Here is a 20,792-nt window from a genome sequence, read left to right on the forward strand (position 1 = left end):
GGCAGACAATCAATCATTTCCTGCTATTCCAAATTATAAGAACACTGATTACCACCAGCAAAGGACAGCTGCATCTGTTCCTGGATGGAACACTTTACACAGTGTACCCACTACAGGTAAAGTGTCTGACTGCAGCCGAGTAAGCACTCAGTTTGTTGTATTCTCAGAAACAAATAGTAGGCCATATGAAATTTCTAAACACATCACAAAACAAGTTTAACAAAATGAAGTAAAATTGTTCTCACCGTTGCTCGCAGTAAATTCTGATGTTGTCGTGCGATATGAATCATCCTAGAAACGACGAAATACGTCATTTTGAACAACAAAAACAATGTACAGTAATCTGTAATCTATGGCTTATTTTATTCGTTCTTGAGTTTGTAGAGTGAGGGACCCATAGAGAAATGCAGATGTTTATTTAGGTATGTAAGAAAGAACAGCACAGTACTGAGGTAAATCTAACGATAACGTGGCTTTCGGCATAAGCTACAAAAATCATGTAAAAAAACTACAAGCAAGATATAATTCTTAGTAACGGAAAATAGTTTTAACAAATCAGTTTGATTCTGCAGTAATTCATCCACATAGAAGCATTTATTCTGTATCAGCCATGAGAGGACACAGTAGTGCTTCACCTGGAGTCGTAGTCACACCAGAAATATTTAGCACAGGGCAGGTGGGACAGCACAGGCCGCTCCGACTCAGGTTGCGGCTCGAGGAACAGGCACTTGGCACAGGTAGCCAAATAAGGGCGCAGGCTGCAGCGCGCCAAGCAGAGGGTGCACCTCCAGCAGTCAAAGGGTTAACAAAAACATAATCTAAACTTACGATTCAGTTTCAAAAAGGTGCGATAGGTGGATTTTCCTGGGTATCGACTCCTATATTACTATTTAGTTCATCTTCAAAAAAATAAAGACTTTTTCTTTTGCTGAATGAAATCACTCACCATGCTCTAACATTTTTTTGGAATGCAGCTAACTCTTACAATCTGCCTAGATTAGTTTTGATTTTCAAACAGTGCATTATATTCAAGGACCTACACACATAGAAATGAGGGTCACTGCGTGTTAATAACTTCATAACATTTCCATTAATTCCACAAATTCATGGCAAAGGTAATGTGCAACTGATGAACACACAACTAATAAGGGTGATTACATAAACTTTTGTGTAAAACCATAAGAAAACTGCTGTATACAAAGGGCATTCAGAAAGTTTTGCATAGTCATCTCTATTTTTTTATTTTTTGCAGGAGGAGAATGAAATTCTTTGTGAACATATTTGGAACATTTAGCTATAAGTTGGTATGTAAAAGTATTTCCTTTTATTTACAGGTGAGCCATAATGGGCCATGAAGTAGATGTCAGGTTGCGACAACGGTCGGGGATGGAGTTCCCCTTCAGGACCGGCGATGACTCTGCCACAGCGATTCACAGGAAGTTGCTCCCTGTTTATGGGGAGGACACAGTGGATCGTAGCAGTGTGCAGCGGTGGTTGGAGAGGTTTAAAGACAGTGATTTCTCTATACTGGGCAATCCACAATTCAGCAGACCATAGATGGCAGTGAGTGAGGTGAATGAGACCACTGATCAAATCATCCAAAATAACAGATGTGTGATGACACGACAGCTTGCTGAAGTGACTCGTTTGTCATTGGGTACTGTGGTATCACTGGTACAGTTACTAGAATACAGAAAAATCTTTGCACATTGGTTGCCTAGATTACTGACAAGAGAAAGGAAAACAATGAGGAAGAATGTGTGCGAGGGTCTCATGACTGAAGAGTGGAAACAGTGTTTTGACAGCGTCATTACCAAGGATGAAACATGGTTGGTTTTGTCTGAACCTGAGAGCAAAACCCAATCCATGGAGTGGTGTCATATGGGTTCCCCTCGTAAGAAGAAACCATGACTTTCACAAACAGCAGGCCGAAAGGTGACGGCCTCCTTCTTCTGGGATCAGTATGGTCTCATTTTCATTGACTTTTAGGAACCTGGCTCCACAATTAACTAGGACAGTTACTGTTTGTCACTGGACAAGCTGCGACATGCCATCAAGACCCACAAACCACAGCTTCAGGGTCAGCTCATCAGACTACACCATGACAATGCAAAACCCCATGCAACCCTTATGATGCAGGAGAAAATCAAGAAAATGGGTTGGAAAATTGTTCCTCATTCTCCCAACAGTCCGGACTTACCTCCATCTGATTTTTATCTCTTTGGTCGTCTGAAGGCCCACCAGCACGGTAAAACATTTGATAGTGAGACAGACCCTATTTCCTGTGTCAAGCGATGATGTAAAAGTCAATCCCCAGAATTTTACCGAAGTGCATTTACATCATGGAAAGAATGCTGCATCAAAGGTGATGGAGGCTACATTGAGTAGGCTCAATGTATAGCTACATGTTCCAAGTATGTTCACAAAAGATTTCATTTTCCTCCTGCAAAAAATAAAAAAACAGAGGCAACTGTGCAAAACTTTTTGAATGCCCTTTGTACAATACCCACAGCAACAGTGTAACGATCAGTTGGTTTTTAGAGTTACATAAGAGTGTGTTGATCGACAATTTACAAGAAATCTTGTTTCTACATCTACATCAATACTCCACAAGCCACCATTCCGTACCTAATTCCTCGTATCTTATCTTTGTGGTCCTTATGTGCTACGTATATTGGCGGCAGTACAATCATGTGGTAGACAGCTTCAAATGGCGGTTCTCTAAACCTTCTTGATAGTGTTTCTCGAAAAGAACATCACCTTGCTTCCAGAGATTTCAATTTGAGTCCCTGCAGCACCTCTGCAACACTTACATGTGGTTCGAACCTACCAGTAACAAAACTAGCAGCCCGCCTCTGAGTTGCTTCAAGGTCTTGATTCAATCTTACCTGGTACAGATCCCAAACACTTGAGCAGTACGCAAGGATAGGTCTCAGCAGCATCCTACATGCGATCTCCTTAACAGGTGAAACCACTCATTCCTGAAATTCTCCCAATAAAGCGAAGTTGACCATTTGCCTTCCCTAGCACAATTCTCACATGCTTGTTCCATATCATATTGCTTTGCAATGTTATGCCCAGATATTGAAATGACTTGACTGTGTCAAGCAGGACACTAGTAATACTGTACACGAACATCACAGGTTTGTTCTTCCTACTCATCCGCATTAACTTACATTTTTCCACATTTAGAACTAGCTGCCATTCATCTCACATTTTCCTACAGTCACTCAACTTCAACACCTTACTGTACACCACAGCATCATAAGCAAACAACCACAGATTGCTGCTCGCACCGTCTGCCCTCCTGATGATACCCTTGTCTGTGATGAACACTTGCCGTTAAGGACGACATACTGGGTTCTATTACTTAAGAAGTCTTTGAACCACTCACATAACTGTAAACTTACTTCACACACTCGTATCCTCATTACCAGCCTGCTATGGGGCACCATGTCAAATGCTCTCCAGAAATCTAGAAATATGGAACCAACCCATTGCCCTTCATCCACAATTCATAGAAAATCATTTGAGAAAAGGGCATGCTGAGTTTTGCATGAGTGATGTTTTCTACAACCATGCTGATTTGTGGACATAACCTTCTCAGTCTTAAGAAAGTTTAATATATTTGAACTGAGAATATGTTCAAGGATTCTGCAGCAAACCAAAGTTAGGGATATTGGTCTGTAATTTTGAGAGTCCATTCTTTTACCCTTCTTATATACTGGAGCCACCTGCACTTTTTTCTAGTCACTTGATATTTTGTGTTTGGTGAGAGATTCACGATAAATGCAGGCTAGGTAATGGGCCAATGCCATAGAGAAATCTTTGTAAAACCAAGTGGGATTCTGTGAAAATAGCAGAAAATGCAGACATTGTAAGACAATAGTCAGGCACTCAAACAGCAAAAAAGTGTTGGCATGTGTCTACCATTAGGCTAAGTGGTATTGTAAAATGTAGGCAGTAAAATGGAACAAGGGTAGTTAGAATTACTTGCTATGTTTACAGTTTCTTTCAGTTACAGCTTTCAAATCTAGCACCCAGTTGTAAAACACCATTAATTTAGTCATATGGTGTAACACATTTACTGATTCATTCAGTCATTGTATTAAATTTCCTTCATGTGCTGGTCTACAAATTACCTGCAACAAAGTACGTCACACATCCTTGTACAAGATTATCTGGAACCTCTGCACCTGGGGCCCGATTTCCCATCGGCACTCGAACATCCTGAAATTGTAATAGTTCATTTTTCTTTTTTTATACTTATCACAATGCAACTCACAGTAGAAAGCATGAGTACTTCAGAGAAAGTAGCAGAGGGAACCTGACCTTATTTAGCAATTTGATCATTCTGCGATCGTAGACTCTAATGAATGGATCATTTGCTCCTACAGCTAATAACTCTTCCCTCAGAGGATTGATAGCTACACATTTAGCTTCAGCTTCACGACCAACATGGTTGGCAAGATTGATTAACAGATTATTAACTGTGCCACTACAGGCATGAGATGTGCGAAGATCAAACTGCCTAGAAAATAAGAAAATAATATCAAAAAATCATTTCAATCTTTTGATTTCACAGCATTATGTTGTTACATATTCAAACAACTTTGAAGTTCAGGGTCTAATATTGTAATAGTGCTCATATCATTGTCACTAGTCCAATTTTGGTATAACTTATATTGTAATATACCAATCAGTTTGATGGCAGGCTGAAATACAAATTCTACAAGTTAACACTTAAAGTCCAAATCTGACAATTCTAACAGTTAGTGTTATTTTCTTAGGTCATTGAATCACAATTGGTTTACTAATTATGTATTAATATTCTAATATTTTTGAAATTATTAAAAAATTACCTATCTTACCACTATCTTTTTCTGTAATGCAGTCTAGCAGTAACAGCACTCATGGGGTTGACAATAAACTAAATGTAACACTTAAACTTAAATTGGATGAATTCTGTGCAGCTGTAGCCACCTATTCCCAAATGGTAGTTCTTGGTCCAAACTGACAATTCACAATTCTGTTAAATTTAAAATCTACTCACTCACATTTTACAGTGTAACCTGTGAAATATATTATTCAATAAGTCTCATAATATATTACTAAGTCTGTACATAATGGCACCAATATTGAAAATAATCATGAGTTTGAATATGTAAAAATAGCTAAAATTACTGACAAAAACTATTTACAAAGGGGAAGGGAAGGGAGGAGAACAGGAAGTGGTGTGAAGAAGTGCTTCAATCTCAGTGAATTTACCCTGGTTTAAGTCAAGCTATCCTAATCAAGGTATCCCGAAATTGCTTCAGGCAAATGTCACAATGGTTCTTCTTGTAATGTTGCATCAGACTTAATAAAGGGTGGCAAAGAGAAATGGGCAATTTTGAAATAATAAGATAAAATAAGGAAAAAAATTAAGGAACACTACAAAAATTTATTTGAAGTTCAAAATATGTTGAACAGGATTGGAAATTGCATTAGGTATCCTTTTTTTTTTTTCAAAAATTACATCAGTTAAATGCTGTCCATTTTGGTGTCGACATTCTGTAAGCCAAATCTGTAGGTTTTACAAAGAGTAGTGAAATGTGTTACCTGGGATAGTGGTGATATCCTCTTTAATCTGTGTCTTGATCTCATCTACTGTTCCCTATCTAATGTGGTAAATGACACTCTTCAGATACCTCCATGAAAGAAAATTACAGACTGAAAAGTAAGGAGACTGAGGCAACCAGACAATGTTAGCATTCCTTGAAATCACGTCATCCTCCAACAAATGTTTCCCTGCTGCCATAGAGAGCAGTTTGCAAATAACCCCATCTTGTTAAAACCAGGCGTGCTGGACGTCAAGTTTTGAAAATGTATGGAGTCTTGGAGCTGGAAATGTTTATTAACATGTTGATATAACATTCAGATATTACAGTGACAGCAGCACCTTGTTCATCATCAGAAATGTAAGGCACGAGACGTGAGATAGAAGTAGGCTGCCACTGGAGGTTCCTGTTGTTCCTTCTTACTACAGCTGACACGTGTCTTTCAACTCCTTCCCACAACAGATCAATGTCAGTATAGAGGTAAGCAAAGTGTTTACAACAGATGCTAAAGTATTAACTGTTCTGAATTTTACACATAACCCTTCACTATCCACAGTTCTTGAATTTGAAGATTGAAGTGTTCTAACATATGTCTGATCATTATTGAGATCACACAAGTCAAGATCAAAGGGGTACCAGAACTTGGCACATGTCAAATCAATTCCTAAGACAATATTGTTAACAAAAGTTAATGAAGAGAAACAGGAAAAACGTGATGGAAGCCAATGACCTGGCTCAGAAAACATGAAAATAACAAAACAGTTAACAACAGTGTTAATGTTGCACAAAGTATTTTCAACAGAAATGGTTGTGATTCAGGGAACACCATGCGAAAATAAAATGAAAGCATACCATATTTTGCAAAGTATCTGATATGCAACCTAGGAGAAACGCTGTAGAAGAAAGAAGAAAACTACATATTAGGTTTGGAGTTAATAGAAAGGTTGACAAGTCAATAAAACAACCCACAGTTTGTAGTAAATGAGAAGTACAGGGAAGATAACTTTGTTTTGGATGTCAGCAGTAACAACCAAATCTTAAAGGTGGAATGTGATGATTTGGAAATCTAATAAAAGATAGGGTAACATCTGGCAAGTTTAATTACTGCATACACAGATGACATCTGATTGTACTGGAACATGGGAAGAGAATCTGCAAACAATTATACAAGTATTAACAGATTGTGGTCGCAGTGAATCTAAAGAAATCTGAACCTAGGAGAAAAAAAGACAAACAACTTGGGTCTTATTATTACACAAGATGGAATAGTACCTAAACTTGATAAAATTAGTACCATTTGAGAATACTTTACATTAAACTGCCACAGCCAGTTGAGTTTTTCAGCCTGTGTGGTTTCTATAAGTATGAGTGACCAAACAATAAATATAAAAGTGTGATTTGTAGCATGGCAGCAGCAGCTGACCAAAACACAAGCAACAGCAGAGAAGTATCTGATTTTGTGACATTTTACGAGTTCCTAACCAGGAACGAATTATATAGTTTCATCTATGTACTCTGGTAGCGTAGTTTTAAATTTCAGCATGTTAATTTGATATTTAACAGACACAGTTTTCACACTTTCGTTTGTGTTGGAAAGTAAACCTATTTTGTGACATATTATAAGTTTCTAAATGGGAGCTAATTATTTAGTCTTTGTAGTGCTTTGGTAGTTTGGTTTCTGAGTCTCTGTGTGTTAATCTAATTTATCAGATACACTTCTTGCATTTTTGTGGGTGTCTACAGTAGAGTTCTGTACTGCATTTGATAATCCTTTGTTTGTCTCTGTGGTATAGTTTTCCACAGTCCTTAGTATGGATAGGTATTGTGATTGCTGTGTGCGGATGCTAGGTGAGTTGGTGAGACACTTTGCTCTCAGCTCCACATTGGTCACACAGCTTGAGGCTGCAGTGGATGGGCATCACTGTTGTGGGCCGACTGTGAGGATTCAACACACGTCCAGTACTACCCATGACTTTGCCGATCAGTCCACACTGGTTGCCAGCCCAGTAACTGCTTGCATTGAGGCTGATCCCTCACCTGTGGTTGAGTGGGAGGTTGCCTTAAGGCATGGCAAGCTGTGAAAAAATTCCCGAGGGGCCAATGTAAGGCCTCCCTGGTTAGTCTGACAAACAGGTTCCAGGTGCTAGCTGTGGTTGACACTGTCGCTCAGACAGATGCAGTCACTTGTCCTGCTTCAGAAGAAACCCCTCTCAGCCTGCAAGATCCAGGCAATCACAAAGCATGGGATTATTGGTCGTTGGGAGCATTGACAGTTAGGCACATTATGGGGCCCCTTAGGGACATGGCAGCTGAGGAGGAGAAGAAAGCCAATGTGCACTTCGTGTGCATATGGGTGGAGTCATTCCAGATGTGGAAGTGCAGCCAACTGCAGGTGGTGGCTCATGTCATAGCAATGACGTGTGTTGTTTTGGATCAGAAGAGATTCCCTCTAGTTTTGAGTGACTATCAGAAGGGGTAAAGGCTGCCCGTCCTGCTAGCGAGATGAAAGCAGAGCTCACCATTTGCAGCATAGTCGACAGGACTGCTTGCAGACCTCAGATACAGAGCCAAGTGGAGGGTCTGAATTGGAGACTCAGACAGTTCTGCGAATGTATAGGCTACAGATTCCTCGACTTATGCCATGGAGTGGTGGGGTTTCAGGTTCCACTAAATAGGACAGGAGTTCATTACATACAGGAGGTTGTGACCAGGGTGGAAGAGGCTGTGTGGTGTGGACTGGGTTAAGAGGGTCAAAATGGAACACATACTGGGCTTCAGTCTCAAAGGGTACTTACTGGTTGAACAGAGGAAGAACATACATCTAGGGGCCACTGGTATAACAGCTGTAAATTCTCGTAGCTGTGTTGGGAAAGTACTAGAGCTCCAGGCACTAATAGAAAGCACTGGTGCTCATATCGTAATAAGTACTAAAAACTGACTAAAGCCAGAGATAAGTTGAGCTGCAATTTTTGCAAAGGTCCTAACAGTGTTCATAAAGGATAGGCTAAATGCAGTTGGTGGCTTGTTTGTTGGTGTTAGAACTACTTTATCTTGTAGCAATAAGAACTAGATAGTTCCTGTAAGTTATTATGGGTAGAGATCATTCTCAACAACCAGAATAAAATAATAATTGGATCCTTTTACCATACTCCCAACTCAGATATAGAAATTGCTGAAAGGTTCAACGAAAACTTGTGTCTAATTCCAAACACGTACCCGACTCGTACAATTATAGTTGGTGGTGACTTGAATTTATTTACAGTATGTTGGTGAAAATACATATTTAAATACAGAAATATGCATAAAACAACTTCCAAATCTGCACTAAACGCATTCTCTGAAAATTATTTCAAACATTTAGATCATGGGCCCCCTCTAACAGTAAACGATTGTGAAAACACACTTGACCTCTAAGCAACAAATAATCCTGAGCCAATAACATGCATCAAAACAGATACAAGGATTAGTGAAACACAGTTGTCTAGCAAGACTGCATAACTTAACTCTGAAATCCTCCAAAAATAAATGAAAAATATATCTATTCAAAAAATTCAGATAAAAATTCACTTGATGTCTTCTTAAGAGACAATCTCAACTTGTTCCCACATTAACAAGGTAAGTGTAGACCACATGTGGCTTGAATTCAAAGAAACAGTAACAATAGCAACTGAGGGATTTATACCAAATAAATCAACAAACACAGGAGCTAATCCCTCTTGGTACATAAAACAGGTCAAAACACTATTGCGTAAACAATGAAAAAAGCATGCCAATTTAAGCTAATGTAAAATCCTCCTTGATTGGCAATTTTTTTTACAGAAGCTTGAAATTTTGCATGGACTTCAATGTGAGATGTTTATAATAGTTTCCACAAATAAACTTTGTCTCGAAATATCCACAGAGATTCTGATTGTACGTAAAGTATGCTAGTGGCAAGACACAGTCAATGCCTTCTCTGCATGACAGCAATGGAAATACTATCAATGCCAGTGCTGCTGGAGCAGAGTTACTAAGTCTTCCAGTCTAGGCTGTATACGAATTAGGTTCCTTTCAGAGTATGCGGATGCAACAGTTCCACAATTAACAATCATGTGCAACGGCTCACTCAATGAAAGAACTGTACCCAAAGACTGGAAAGTTGCACATGTCACACCAATATTCAAGAAAGGTGTAGGAGTAATCCACTAAATGACAGGCCCATATCATTAACAAAGATATGCAGCAGGATTTTGGAACATATACTGCGTTTGAACACTATGAATTGCCTCAAAGACAATGGTTCAGAGGAGTCACAGTTCATAGTAATTGACAAAAAGTCATCAAGTAAAACAGAAGTGGTTTCTGGAATTCCCCAAGGTAGTTTTACAGGCACTCTACAGAAATGATTTAGGAGACAATCTAGACAATCTGAACAGTCATCTTAGGTTTTTCGCAGATGATATTGTCATTTATTGTCTACTTAAGACATCACAAGATCAAAACAAATTGCAAAATGATTTAGAAAACTTATCTGCATGGTGTGAAAATTGGCAGTTGATCCTAAATGATTTAAGTGTGAGGTCACCCACACTAGTGCTACAAGGAACCCGTTAAACTTCGGTTACACAATAAGTCAATCAAATCTAAAGACAGTAAATTTAACAAAATACACTCCTGGAAATTGAAATAAGAACACCGTGAATTCATTGTCCCAGGAAGGGGAAACTTTATTGACACATTCCTGGGGTCAGATACATCACATGATCACACTGACAGAACCACAGGCACATAGACACAGGCAACAGAGCATGCACAATGTCAGCACTAGTACAGTGTATATCCACCTTTCGCAGCAATCCAGGCTGCTATTCTCCCATGGAGACGATCGTAGAGATGCTAGATGTAGTCCTGTGGAACGGCTTGCCATGCCATTTCCACCTGGCGCCTCAGTTGGACCAGCGTTCGTGCTGGACGTGCAGACCGCGTGAGACGACGCTTCATCCAGTCCCAAACATGCTCAATGGGGGACAGATCCGGAGATCTTGCTGGCCAGGGTAGTTGACTTCCACCTTCTAGAGCACGTTGGGTGGCACGGGACACATGCGGACGTGCATTGTCCTGTTGGAACAGCAAGTTCCCTTGCCGGTCTAGGAATGGTAGAACGATGGGTTCGATGACGGTTTGGATGTACCGTGCACTATTCAGTGTCCCCTCGACGATCACCAGTGGTGTACAGCCAGTGTAGGAGATCGCTCCCCACACCATGATGCCGGGTGTTGGCCCCTGTGTGCCTCAGTCGTATGCAGTCCTGATTGTGGCGCTCACCTGCACGGCGCCAAACATGCATACGACCATCATTGGCACCAAGGCAGAAGCGACTCTCATCGCTGAAGACGACACGTCTCCATTCGTCCCTCCATTCATGCCTGTCGCGACACCACTGGAAGCGGGCTGCACGATGTTGGGGCGTGAGCGGAAGACGGCCTAACGGTGTGCGGGACCGTAGCCCAGCTTCATGGAGACGGTTGCGAATGGTCCTCGCCGATACCCCAGGAGCAACAGTGTCCCTAATTTGCTGGGAAGTGGCGGTGCGGTCCCCTACGGCACTGCGTAGGATCCTACGGTCTTGGCGTGCATCCGTGCGTCGCTGCGGTCCGGTCCCAGGTCGACGGGCACGTGCACCTTCCGCCGACCACTGGCGACAACATCGATGTACTGTGGAGACCTCACGCCCCACGTGTTGAGCAATTCGGCGGTACATTTACCCGGCCTCCCGCATGCCCACTATACGCCCTCGCTCGAAGTCCGTCAACTGCACATACGGTTCACGTCCACGCTGTCGCGGCATGCTACCAGTGTTAAAGACTGCGATGGAGCTCCGTATGCCACGGCAAACTGGCTGACACTGACGGCGGCGGTGCACGAATGCTGCGCAGCTAGCGCCATTCGACGGCCAACACCGCGGTTCCTGGTGTGTCCGCTGTGCCGTGCGTGTGATCATTGCTTGTACAGCCCTCTCGCAGTGTCCGGAGCAAGTATGGTGGGTCTGACACACCAGTGTCAATGTGTTCTTTTTTCCATTTCCAGGAGTGTATCTAGGAGTTACAATTACAAACAACTCAAAGTGGAAAGAACACACAGCAATTATTGTGGGGAAGGTAAACCAAAAACTGTGTTTTATTGGCAGAATACATAAAAGATGCAACAGATCTACTAAAGAGACTGCCTTCACTACACCTGTCTGTACTCTTTTGGAATAATGCTGCATGAGGTGGAATCCTTACAAGACAGGACTAACGGAGTACATAGAGGAAGTTCAGAGAAGAGCAACACGTTTTCAATTATTGAGAAATAGGGGACGGGGAGAGTGTCAAGGACATAATAAAAGATATGGGGTATACATCATTAAAATAAAGCTGTTTCTCGTTGGGGCAGGATCTTTTCACAAAATTTCAATCACCAACTTTCTTCTCCAAGTATGAAAATATTTTGTTGGTGCCGACCTACACAGGGAGAAATGAGCCATCATAATAAAACAAGGGAAATCAGAGCTCACACGGAAATATATAGGTGCGAACATTTTAGATTAGGCTTTATCATGACTGTTATTGACATCGACTGAAACAACAAGTTTACTGTTACCAGACACTGTTTATTTATCTCCATGACACATTCTGGAGGTTTAACTGGATTTAAATTTGTTAGTATGACAAATGTGTGTGGTGTGATTTTTGGAGGAACTTGTGGCACTGTCTACAAAAAAACTATTTCAGAACACGTTTTGGGCAGCTTTTTCACTAAAAACAATACATATCTATCTAACAGTGAAACTAAAACAAGTACTATAGAATACCTCCAGGGGTCACAGCTTCCTTTCATTGTCTTAACATATCACGTGTAACCTGTCATATTTTGTAAACAAAGATGGCGTCTGGGTACTACTAAGTGCAAAGAGCATATAGCAAAAGAGAAGCATTATCAAAAAGTACAAAGAATATACATCATAACAACATTATTATTTTGGAATAAGTTTTGAAGGATTGTACAGATCTTTGTTTTGAGGTGCAAAATACATACATTGGAATAAACATTTCAGGTGGTGTATAAATCCAATTCTGTCATGTAAATAGAGCTTAAATTGCATACTCTTTTAGATAAATTTCAAACTTTAAGTACAATAATTATGTTGGCAAGAATGGTAAAATTATACATAAATAACAGTTTTGTTTGGAATTCAGAGATAAGGATGAAAGGCTCGAGGTGGAGGGAGAGGAAGAGAAAAAGAGAGAGACGTGGGTTAATGCTTTAAAATATGCAGATAGCTGTACAATTTGTGCTGTTGGTTGATGTACATTTAGTTTCAAGCTGACAGGGGGTCCAAACTGTTGCATGCTATTGGTGTGATCATATATTTGTAACATTAAGGTAGGTGCATATGTATATATAATGTATATATGTGTAAACAGATATGATACTATTGTAAATGTTGTCATTTTTGTCATTTAAGATGGATTCAAGTTATTTTCTTTGGTGTTTGTATATTTGGAGTGTTTCAAGGATGTCTAGTTTTTCGCCTTAAGGTTGGATGTGTAGGATGCTGATACTTGTGTTGTTAACATGGTGTATTGTTTCATACAAGTGGGTGGCTACTGATTATGTGTTTTTTAGTGCTGTCATGTGTTCTTTGAATCTAATCTCAAACGATTTCACTGTCTGATCTATGTGGAACAGTTGAGACCTTCAATGTTATAAACACCTATGTGATGAAGTGGGTTTTGTTTGTTGCTGTTGTGAGGTAACTTCTGTTCAATCTTCTTGTATGTTTATGCCTTTTTGTTTGAAGACACTGGCAATCTGATATGTCATTTTTAAGGTGCCTTCTATGGAGCTGTTATAGCCATTTGCAATAGCTGTTTGTTTTATTATTTCAATTTCTTGTTCACAAAAAACAAAAAGAAAGTAACATCTTTCATACAGTCCCATTTCTAGGTAATATTTCAAATCAGACAGCCAACTCTTCAAATGAAAAGGCATAAACATATCTCTTACCACAGACAACAAGACTGAACAGAAGTTACCTCACAACGGCAACACATGAAACCCACTTCATTACATGGGTGTGTACACGATTGAATGTTTGGACTGTTCCACATAAACCAGACAGATAGATAGATCATTTAATATTAAATTCAAGGAACACATGGCAGTACTATAAAAACAACAAATACCACACAACAATAAGTCACCCACCTGTATGAAACAATACACCATGTTTACAACAAGAATCAGCATTCAAGAATCAGCATTCAACATATACAACATAATGGCAAAAACCTCGACATTCTTGAAACACTGCAAATATACAAACACCAAAGAAAACAACCTGAATCCATCCTAAATGACAAAAATGACAACATTTACAATCTTATCGTCTCTGTTTTCAACAGCCTATGTTATTTAATTTGCAGTGTGCATGCACACATGGAAGCAGGCACAAGCACCTACCTTAATATTTACCATAAACATTTAGTTATGTTATCATGACATTCCCCAAATGCACAATGGACTGGACTCATTTACACCAACAGCTCATAACACCTGTCAGCTTGGAAGTATATGTACATCAACTAACAGCACAAACTGCACAACTATCTGCATATTTTAAAGGATTAAGCAATCTCTCTCTCTCTCTCTCTCTCTCTCTCTCTCTCTCTCTCTCTCTCTCTCTCTCCCCCCCCCCCCTCCCCCTCAATCTCCCTCTGCCTCCAGCCTTTCATCCTATCTCTGAATCCCAAACAAAAATGTTATTTATGTATAATTTTACCACTCTTGCCAATATATTTATTGTATTTAAGGTTTGCAATTTATAGAAAAAGAGTATGAAATTTAAGCTATATAAACAGACAGAATCGGATTTATATACAACCTGAAATACTTATTCCAGTGCATGTATTCATCATCATCAGTTATCTGCTATATTAGCAGGTCCCTCGCCTCTCCATTTTCTGCGATCCATTGCTTCCTTCTTAAGACTGCTGTGTGTTGTACCGTCTATCATGTCATCCAGTATCTGGAATCTCTTCCTTCCTCGCTTCCTTTTCCCTTCTACATAACCTTCTAAAACTGCATGTATTAAAGCACCTCAAAACAGAGAACTCCACAATCCTTCACAATCTATTCCAAAATAATAATGTTGTTGTGACGTATATTCTTTCTACTTTGTGATAATGTTTCACTTTTGCTACACTCATCAAAAAAAGTTTTGCATCACCTCAATTCTGATAGTTCTGGAACATGTAAAGAAAATTGAAATAGAGATCAATATAAACATCATTTCCGCCCTTTTTATTGATCGTCCATAAGCAGTTTTATTCAATCTACCCCAGACATGTTAGATAGGGTTCATTTCTGGAGAACATGCTGGCCACGCTAGTTGAACGATGTTGTTATCCTGAATGAAGTCATTCACAAGATGTGCACAATGGGGGCACGAATTGTCGTCCCTGAAGACGAATGCCTCGCCAATATGCTGCGAATATGGTTGCACTATCGGTCGCAGGATGGTATTCACGTATCGTACAGCCGTTACAGCGCCTTCTATGACCATCATCAGTGGTGTACGTTGGCCCCACATAATGCCACCCCAAAACAGCAGGGAACCTCCACCTTGCTGCACTCGCTGGACAGTGTATCTAAGGCATTTAGCCTGACCAGGTTGCCTCCAAAGATGTCTCCGAAATTGTCTGGTTGAAGGTACATGCGACACACATCGGTGAAGAGAACGTGATGCCAATCCTGAGCGGTCCATTCGGCATGTTGTTGGGACCATCTGTACTGCGCTGCATAGTGTCGTGGTTGCAAAGATGGACCTTGCCATAGGTGTCGGGAGTGAAGTTGTGCATCATGCAGCCTGTTGCGCAGAGTTTGGGTCGTAACACGATGTCCTGTGGCTGCACGAAAAGCATTCCTCAACATGGTGGTGTTGCTGTCAAGGTTCTTCCGAGCCATAGTCTGTAGGTAGCGATCATCCACTGCAGTAGTAGCCCTTGGGAGGCCTGAGTGAAGTATGTCATAGACAGTTCCTTCTCTCTCTGTATCTCCTCCATATCCGAACAACATCGCTTTGGTTCCCTCCGAGATGCCTGGACACTTACCTTGCTGAGAGCCCCTCCTGGCACAAAGTAACAATGCAGACACTATCAAACCGCAGGATTGATCATCTAGGCATGGATGAACTACAGACAACACAAGCTGTGTACCTCCTACCTGGTGGAATGACTGGAACTGATTGGCTGTCAGACCCCCTCCGTCTAATAGGTGTTGCTCATGCATGGTTGTTTACATCTTTGGGCGGGTTTAGTGACATCTCTGAACAGTCAAAGGGACTGTGTCTGTGATACAATATCCATAGTCAATGACGATCTTCAGGAGTTCTGGGAACCAGGGTGATGCAAAACTTTTTTTGATGTATGTATATGCTCTTTCCACCTAGTAGTTTCCAGACACCAGCTTTGTTTACAAAATATGACAGTTTACATGTGATGCATTACCCATGTTCTGAAATAGTGTTTTGTAGACAGTGTCACAAGTTCCTCCAAAACACACACACACACACACACACACACACACACACACACACACACACACACACACACACACATCATACTAACAAATGTAAATCCACCTGATGATGGAAGTTAGTTAGTTGGTTGGTTGGTTTGGAGAGAAAGGGACCAAACTACAGAGTCATCAGTCCCCTTCCCCACATTCAATGGCCCCCATTTCGTGTCCTCTGAGTTCGAAGCATTCTGTGCTGCTAATGGCATTCGCCATCTGACCTCAGCCCCGTTCCACCCCCAGTCAAACGGCGAGGCTGAACACTGTGTGTACATTTAAGTCACAGATGAGCAAGTTGCGCACCACGCACTCTTGCAAGCGTGCTCTCTGGACTTTCCTTGCTTCCTATCGCTCTCAGCCACGCGGCACCCATTCCCCAGCGGAATTGTTACACGGCCGCGCCCATCGGTTGCTCCTGCAGTTATTGCACCCACTGCCGCACACTCCCTTTGCTTCGCCTCGTTCTGGCTTGGCGCCACATGATTTGGTATTCTATCTGGGAGCAGGGGCGCATTCTTCGCGAGCTTGGCCGTGCCTTATTTCTCATTTCTTGTCCCTCCGGCACTGTCAAGCGACACCGGAACCAGATCCATTTGTGCCATCCCCGGCTTTCTGCTGCTGGTTGTTTTCCGGCAGAATTGGAGGCTTCGCAGCTTCCACCACCTGAGCCCACGTCTCCACCGACGGCGCCTCCGCCGCTTGCACCTCCGCGGGCACGCCTGCCGTCATCGCCGCTGCCGGTCTGGTCACCTGCACCGAACAGGGGCCTCTCGCCGCCACTGTAACGGCCCCACCTCCGGTTGCCGCCACCATGCTCCTCCGTGGTGGCAGAACCGATGGACACTGTGGCTGATGTCACACTGCTGCCGCCCATGGAGGTCGTTGTGCCGCCTCCTCATCCGAGCATACCCAGTAGTGGCGCGCGGCCTGAGCAGGTTTTCCATGGGGCGTTTTCCTCACGCCCTCGCAAGCAATTCGGGATCTTGGATGGACAGCTTGCCCCGGCAGTTCCGCTGTCCGCCCCCCCAACTGTGCAGCCCCTGGGTCTCTCCACCCACCGTCAGAAGCTATACTCAACGACAGTCCGTCGTTTCAGGGGGGAGGGATGTGGTATCAATAGCTCCGAAGCCACAGCGTAGGTTGGCACTACAACACCAACACCGACGACAGCGCCCTAGAGCAGGCGCTGTCCAGGTCTACGAGCTCCGTTACAGATGCAACCCATTTGATCAAGAGCAGACAGCCAGGACACTTAGCTTCAGCTTGAGACTGTGCTCATATGTACAAGTTATGTATGCCTCTGTATATGTATTCAGGCTCCAGTAAACCACTTTTACTTACGTGCAGTACCGACATATTTTTCCTGCTCCCCTGCTCCCATGCGCCGCCTTCCAGGCAGGATACAAAAAGGAATACCTCGAGCCTATTCTAACCCCCAAACCCCCATGGGGCAATGATGGAAGTTTAAACCTCAGAAATGTGTCGTGGAGATAAACAAACAGTATCTGGTAACAGTAAACTTGTTGTTTCATTTGAAGATATGGGTGTTCACTTTTTCCATGAGGTGTTCTAGAGTGGAATAATAGAGAATCATCGTGCAGATGGTTTGATAAACCCTCTGCCAGGCACTTAAGTAAGATTTGCAAAGTATCCATGTAGATGTAGCTGTAGATATAGAAAAGAAAAATGTGTGGCAATAGAATGAGGAATGCCATATTGGTTTTGGGTGGATCAGAGATCACCTGTGTGAGCCAAAGTGATTTGTGCACCTCAAATTGGACAAGGATTTTACCAGAGATGTACCAGATAATGAGGAAAGTCAAGGGAGTGGAGAGTAACACCATAGATTTTGTGAGTCGCATGTTAACAAATGGAATATAAAATTTAGTTCTTAAATATCTGGTCGGAAAACAGATTATTGGGTATTTATAAGTTTTAACTGTAAGTGAATTCTGGCCTTACATAATACAATTTTGAAGTGAACAACATTCAGGAATTGCCATCTGGAATAAGGACAGAAGCTAAAAGATAACCACAGTAGAAGGGAATTATGATCAGCATCTGTTGTCATATGACTCCATGTTCAGCCATCTGGTAGAGATGCATGATGTAATCAGCTTCTGCAAAATATATTTACTAAACTATTCCATTAACTTGTGATAAGACATTCATCAGTATCACTCTGCAATCATGAACTAGCTAAGTCAACTACAACTACAGAAAAGTATTCTCATTCACACCTAGTCAGCCCAAACTATTGCCTCAGCAGGAAAGAAAATAAAATAAATGTAGGGGTCAGGTAATTATACATAAAAACTGATTACACCACTCATTTGTAACAGTGGAGTCATATATATCCAAAATCAAAAAGTACTAAGTTAAATAAACAAATACAAAGAAAAGAAAACAAAACTAAACTAAACAATTTTTAGTACCAAACAGTGAAAAGTATAAGATAAAATAACAACAATATTATGAAAATGAGAGACTGCTATTCACCACCAACAGGATACGCCGAGTCACAGACAGGCACAACAAAAAACTGCTATACATTTAAGTACCACCGTCTCTGACCACTGTGGCCTGACTGCTGCCACAGCAGCCAGAGACAAGTAGTCAAACATGTGTGAGATGTGCTTGTGTGCATGTGTGTGTGCGTGTTTTCTACTTCAGAAGAAGACCTTTTGACCTAAAGCTCAAACGTATAGCAGTCTTTTTGTTGTGCCTGTCTGTGACTCAACATCATCTCTATATGCTGAGTAGTAATCTGTCCTTTTCATAATATAGCAATTTTTAATATGGACTTGATGATGAATCATGTACTTTCACACAATAGTAAACAATGGACCATTTGCATGATTTGTCACACAGGATTTATGGTTTTTTTTTTTAATTTTCTTTATTGTTTTTCACGTCTTCTTATTGTAATCTCTGCTATAATGTGGTGGTCACATTTAATCATTATTCTAATCAGTTTTATTGTGTAATTATTGTGTAAAATGATACTAGATGGTGTGCTTTACAAAGTACTGCACTTTGTCGTGTAAATTGTTACCAAAAACACTATGGTATATGGTAAGTCTCTTACAGATTGCATTTCGGTGTTCATCATAATTATGTGTAAATGTTTTTTCTTGTAATTCTTTATCATAAAAAACATACTTTATAGAAAACAATACAATTTTTGACAAGCCACCTGTCTGATAACTATCACTGAATGAAATTTTGCATTGTAATATGATAATTGAGATTTCCTTTTTAAGATGAGTGAACAAAGTTCTTCAAATAAAAGTGGAATGTGTAAATGTGTGAAGGGATAACTGAGTCTTAACTAACTCTCTGGAGACTAAAGCAGAAGTTGTAAATGTAAATGTTTCATTCATTTTTTATGGTTTTACAGAGAATTCTTAAAAAGTGGCCTGCGAGCTAAAAGTTTACAGCAACTTTGAAGTCATATGAGAATCATTTTATCCAGAAATTTCTGGTAGGTGGTTTCTTGAACATTCATGTTTCCCAGTAGCAGGCATTCAATTTTAGCCACTCTCAACACTACTTGGCAGATTGGGCATGTAAGTACACAGCACACCTAGCTCAGAAAGCAAGGTGCCAAGATGGCACCAAAAGGACAGTACAGTAACACTTTGATCTTCAAAAAAACATATGTAGTACAGCAGTGCACAAAAAGTGAGAGAAACGTGTGATAAAAGGGATACTGTGCGTCAAATGCAAGTTCTGCATGCATGAAAGATGTGCCAAAGCGAACCTTAAGTTCATAAATGACGATTCACCTTGATCATGTTGTGACTGTGTGGGTGACAAATGGGCATAACTGTTAAACACAATAAACTCAAAAAATGAAATAACAATAATGAAATAATAATAATATATAGTGACACTGAAGCACTTAAAGAGGAGATAGTTGCCTTAAATGGAGGAAACGCAAACCTTGCATGTGGTAAATGTGCACAGAAGTGCGGAATTAGTGTGTCTTTGAGTGAACAAAGCCATGACAATCGGCATGTTTCCTATTCCGAAAATGATGCAATAGAAGATATATCCGATGCTCCTGAAAAAGTGATAAATAATTCTAACTGCACAGAAACTACAAACCATTATAAATGAACTATCGTACAGCACAAGAAGAAAGACAGGCATCAAACAGGAGAAAAACGTAGGGTGGAAAATGACTTCCTAATAATCAGTGATTCAATGCTCAAAAACGTTATGATTCCAAACTGTGAAGTCAATGTGTGCCCAGGAATCAGAATGCATCAGTTAAATAAACATTTCAAGAATATTCTGCAGGTACAGCAAAACTCAAAAAACGTAATCAACAGTGAATACTACAAAAGTGTGTTTGTACATACCGGGAAAAATTCATTTCAAAGTTGCAGCAAAGAGGACCTCATTAACGCAACACGGAATGTGATTCTACCGGTGAAAAGCATTTATTCACATTCAAGAATCATAATAAGCTGCTTACTACATGGATGATCGGTGAGTGACAAATACATAGACAGAATAAACTGCAACCTCTGTGATCAGTGTAATGGACTAGGAGCAATATTTGTAGACTCAAACAAGTTGATCACCAAA

The 20,792-nt window shown here is 40.8% G+C and overlaps 1 protein-coding gene across 3 annotated transcripts in view; it reads right to left on the reverse strand.

Annotated features, from left to right (window-relative positions):
- The window catches only part of LOC124554956 (WD and tetratricopeptide repeats protein 1-like), a 202,316-nt gene that overhangs the window by 129,413 nt on the left and 52,111 nt on the right, over positions 1 to 20,792 (reverse strand). For all 3 annotated transcript variants that reach the window (XM_047128661.1, XM_047128659.1, XM_047128660.1), the window contains exons 6-7: positions 4,333 to 4,531; positions 4,143 to 4,230 (exon numbers count right to left, since the gene is read on the reverse strand). In XM_047128661.1, the coding sequence (XP_046984617.1) occupies positions 4,143 to 4,230; positions 4,333 to 4,531 (287 nt within the window). The remainder of the gene's footprint in view (positions 1 to 4,142; positions 4,231 to 4,332; positions 4,532 to 20,792) is intronic.

This window comes from Schistocerca americana, chromosome X (assembly GCF_021461395.2).
Source record: "Schistocerca americana isolate TAMUIC-IGC-003095 chromosome X, iqSchAmer2.1, whole genome shotgun sequence".
In the NCBI taxonomy this organism is placed as follows: domain Eukaryota; kingdom Metazoa; phylum Arthropoda; class Insecta; order Orthoptera; family Acrididae; genus Schistocerca; species Schistocerca americana.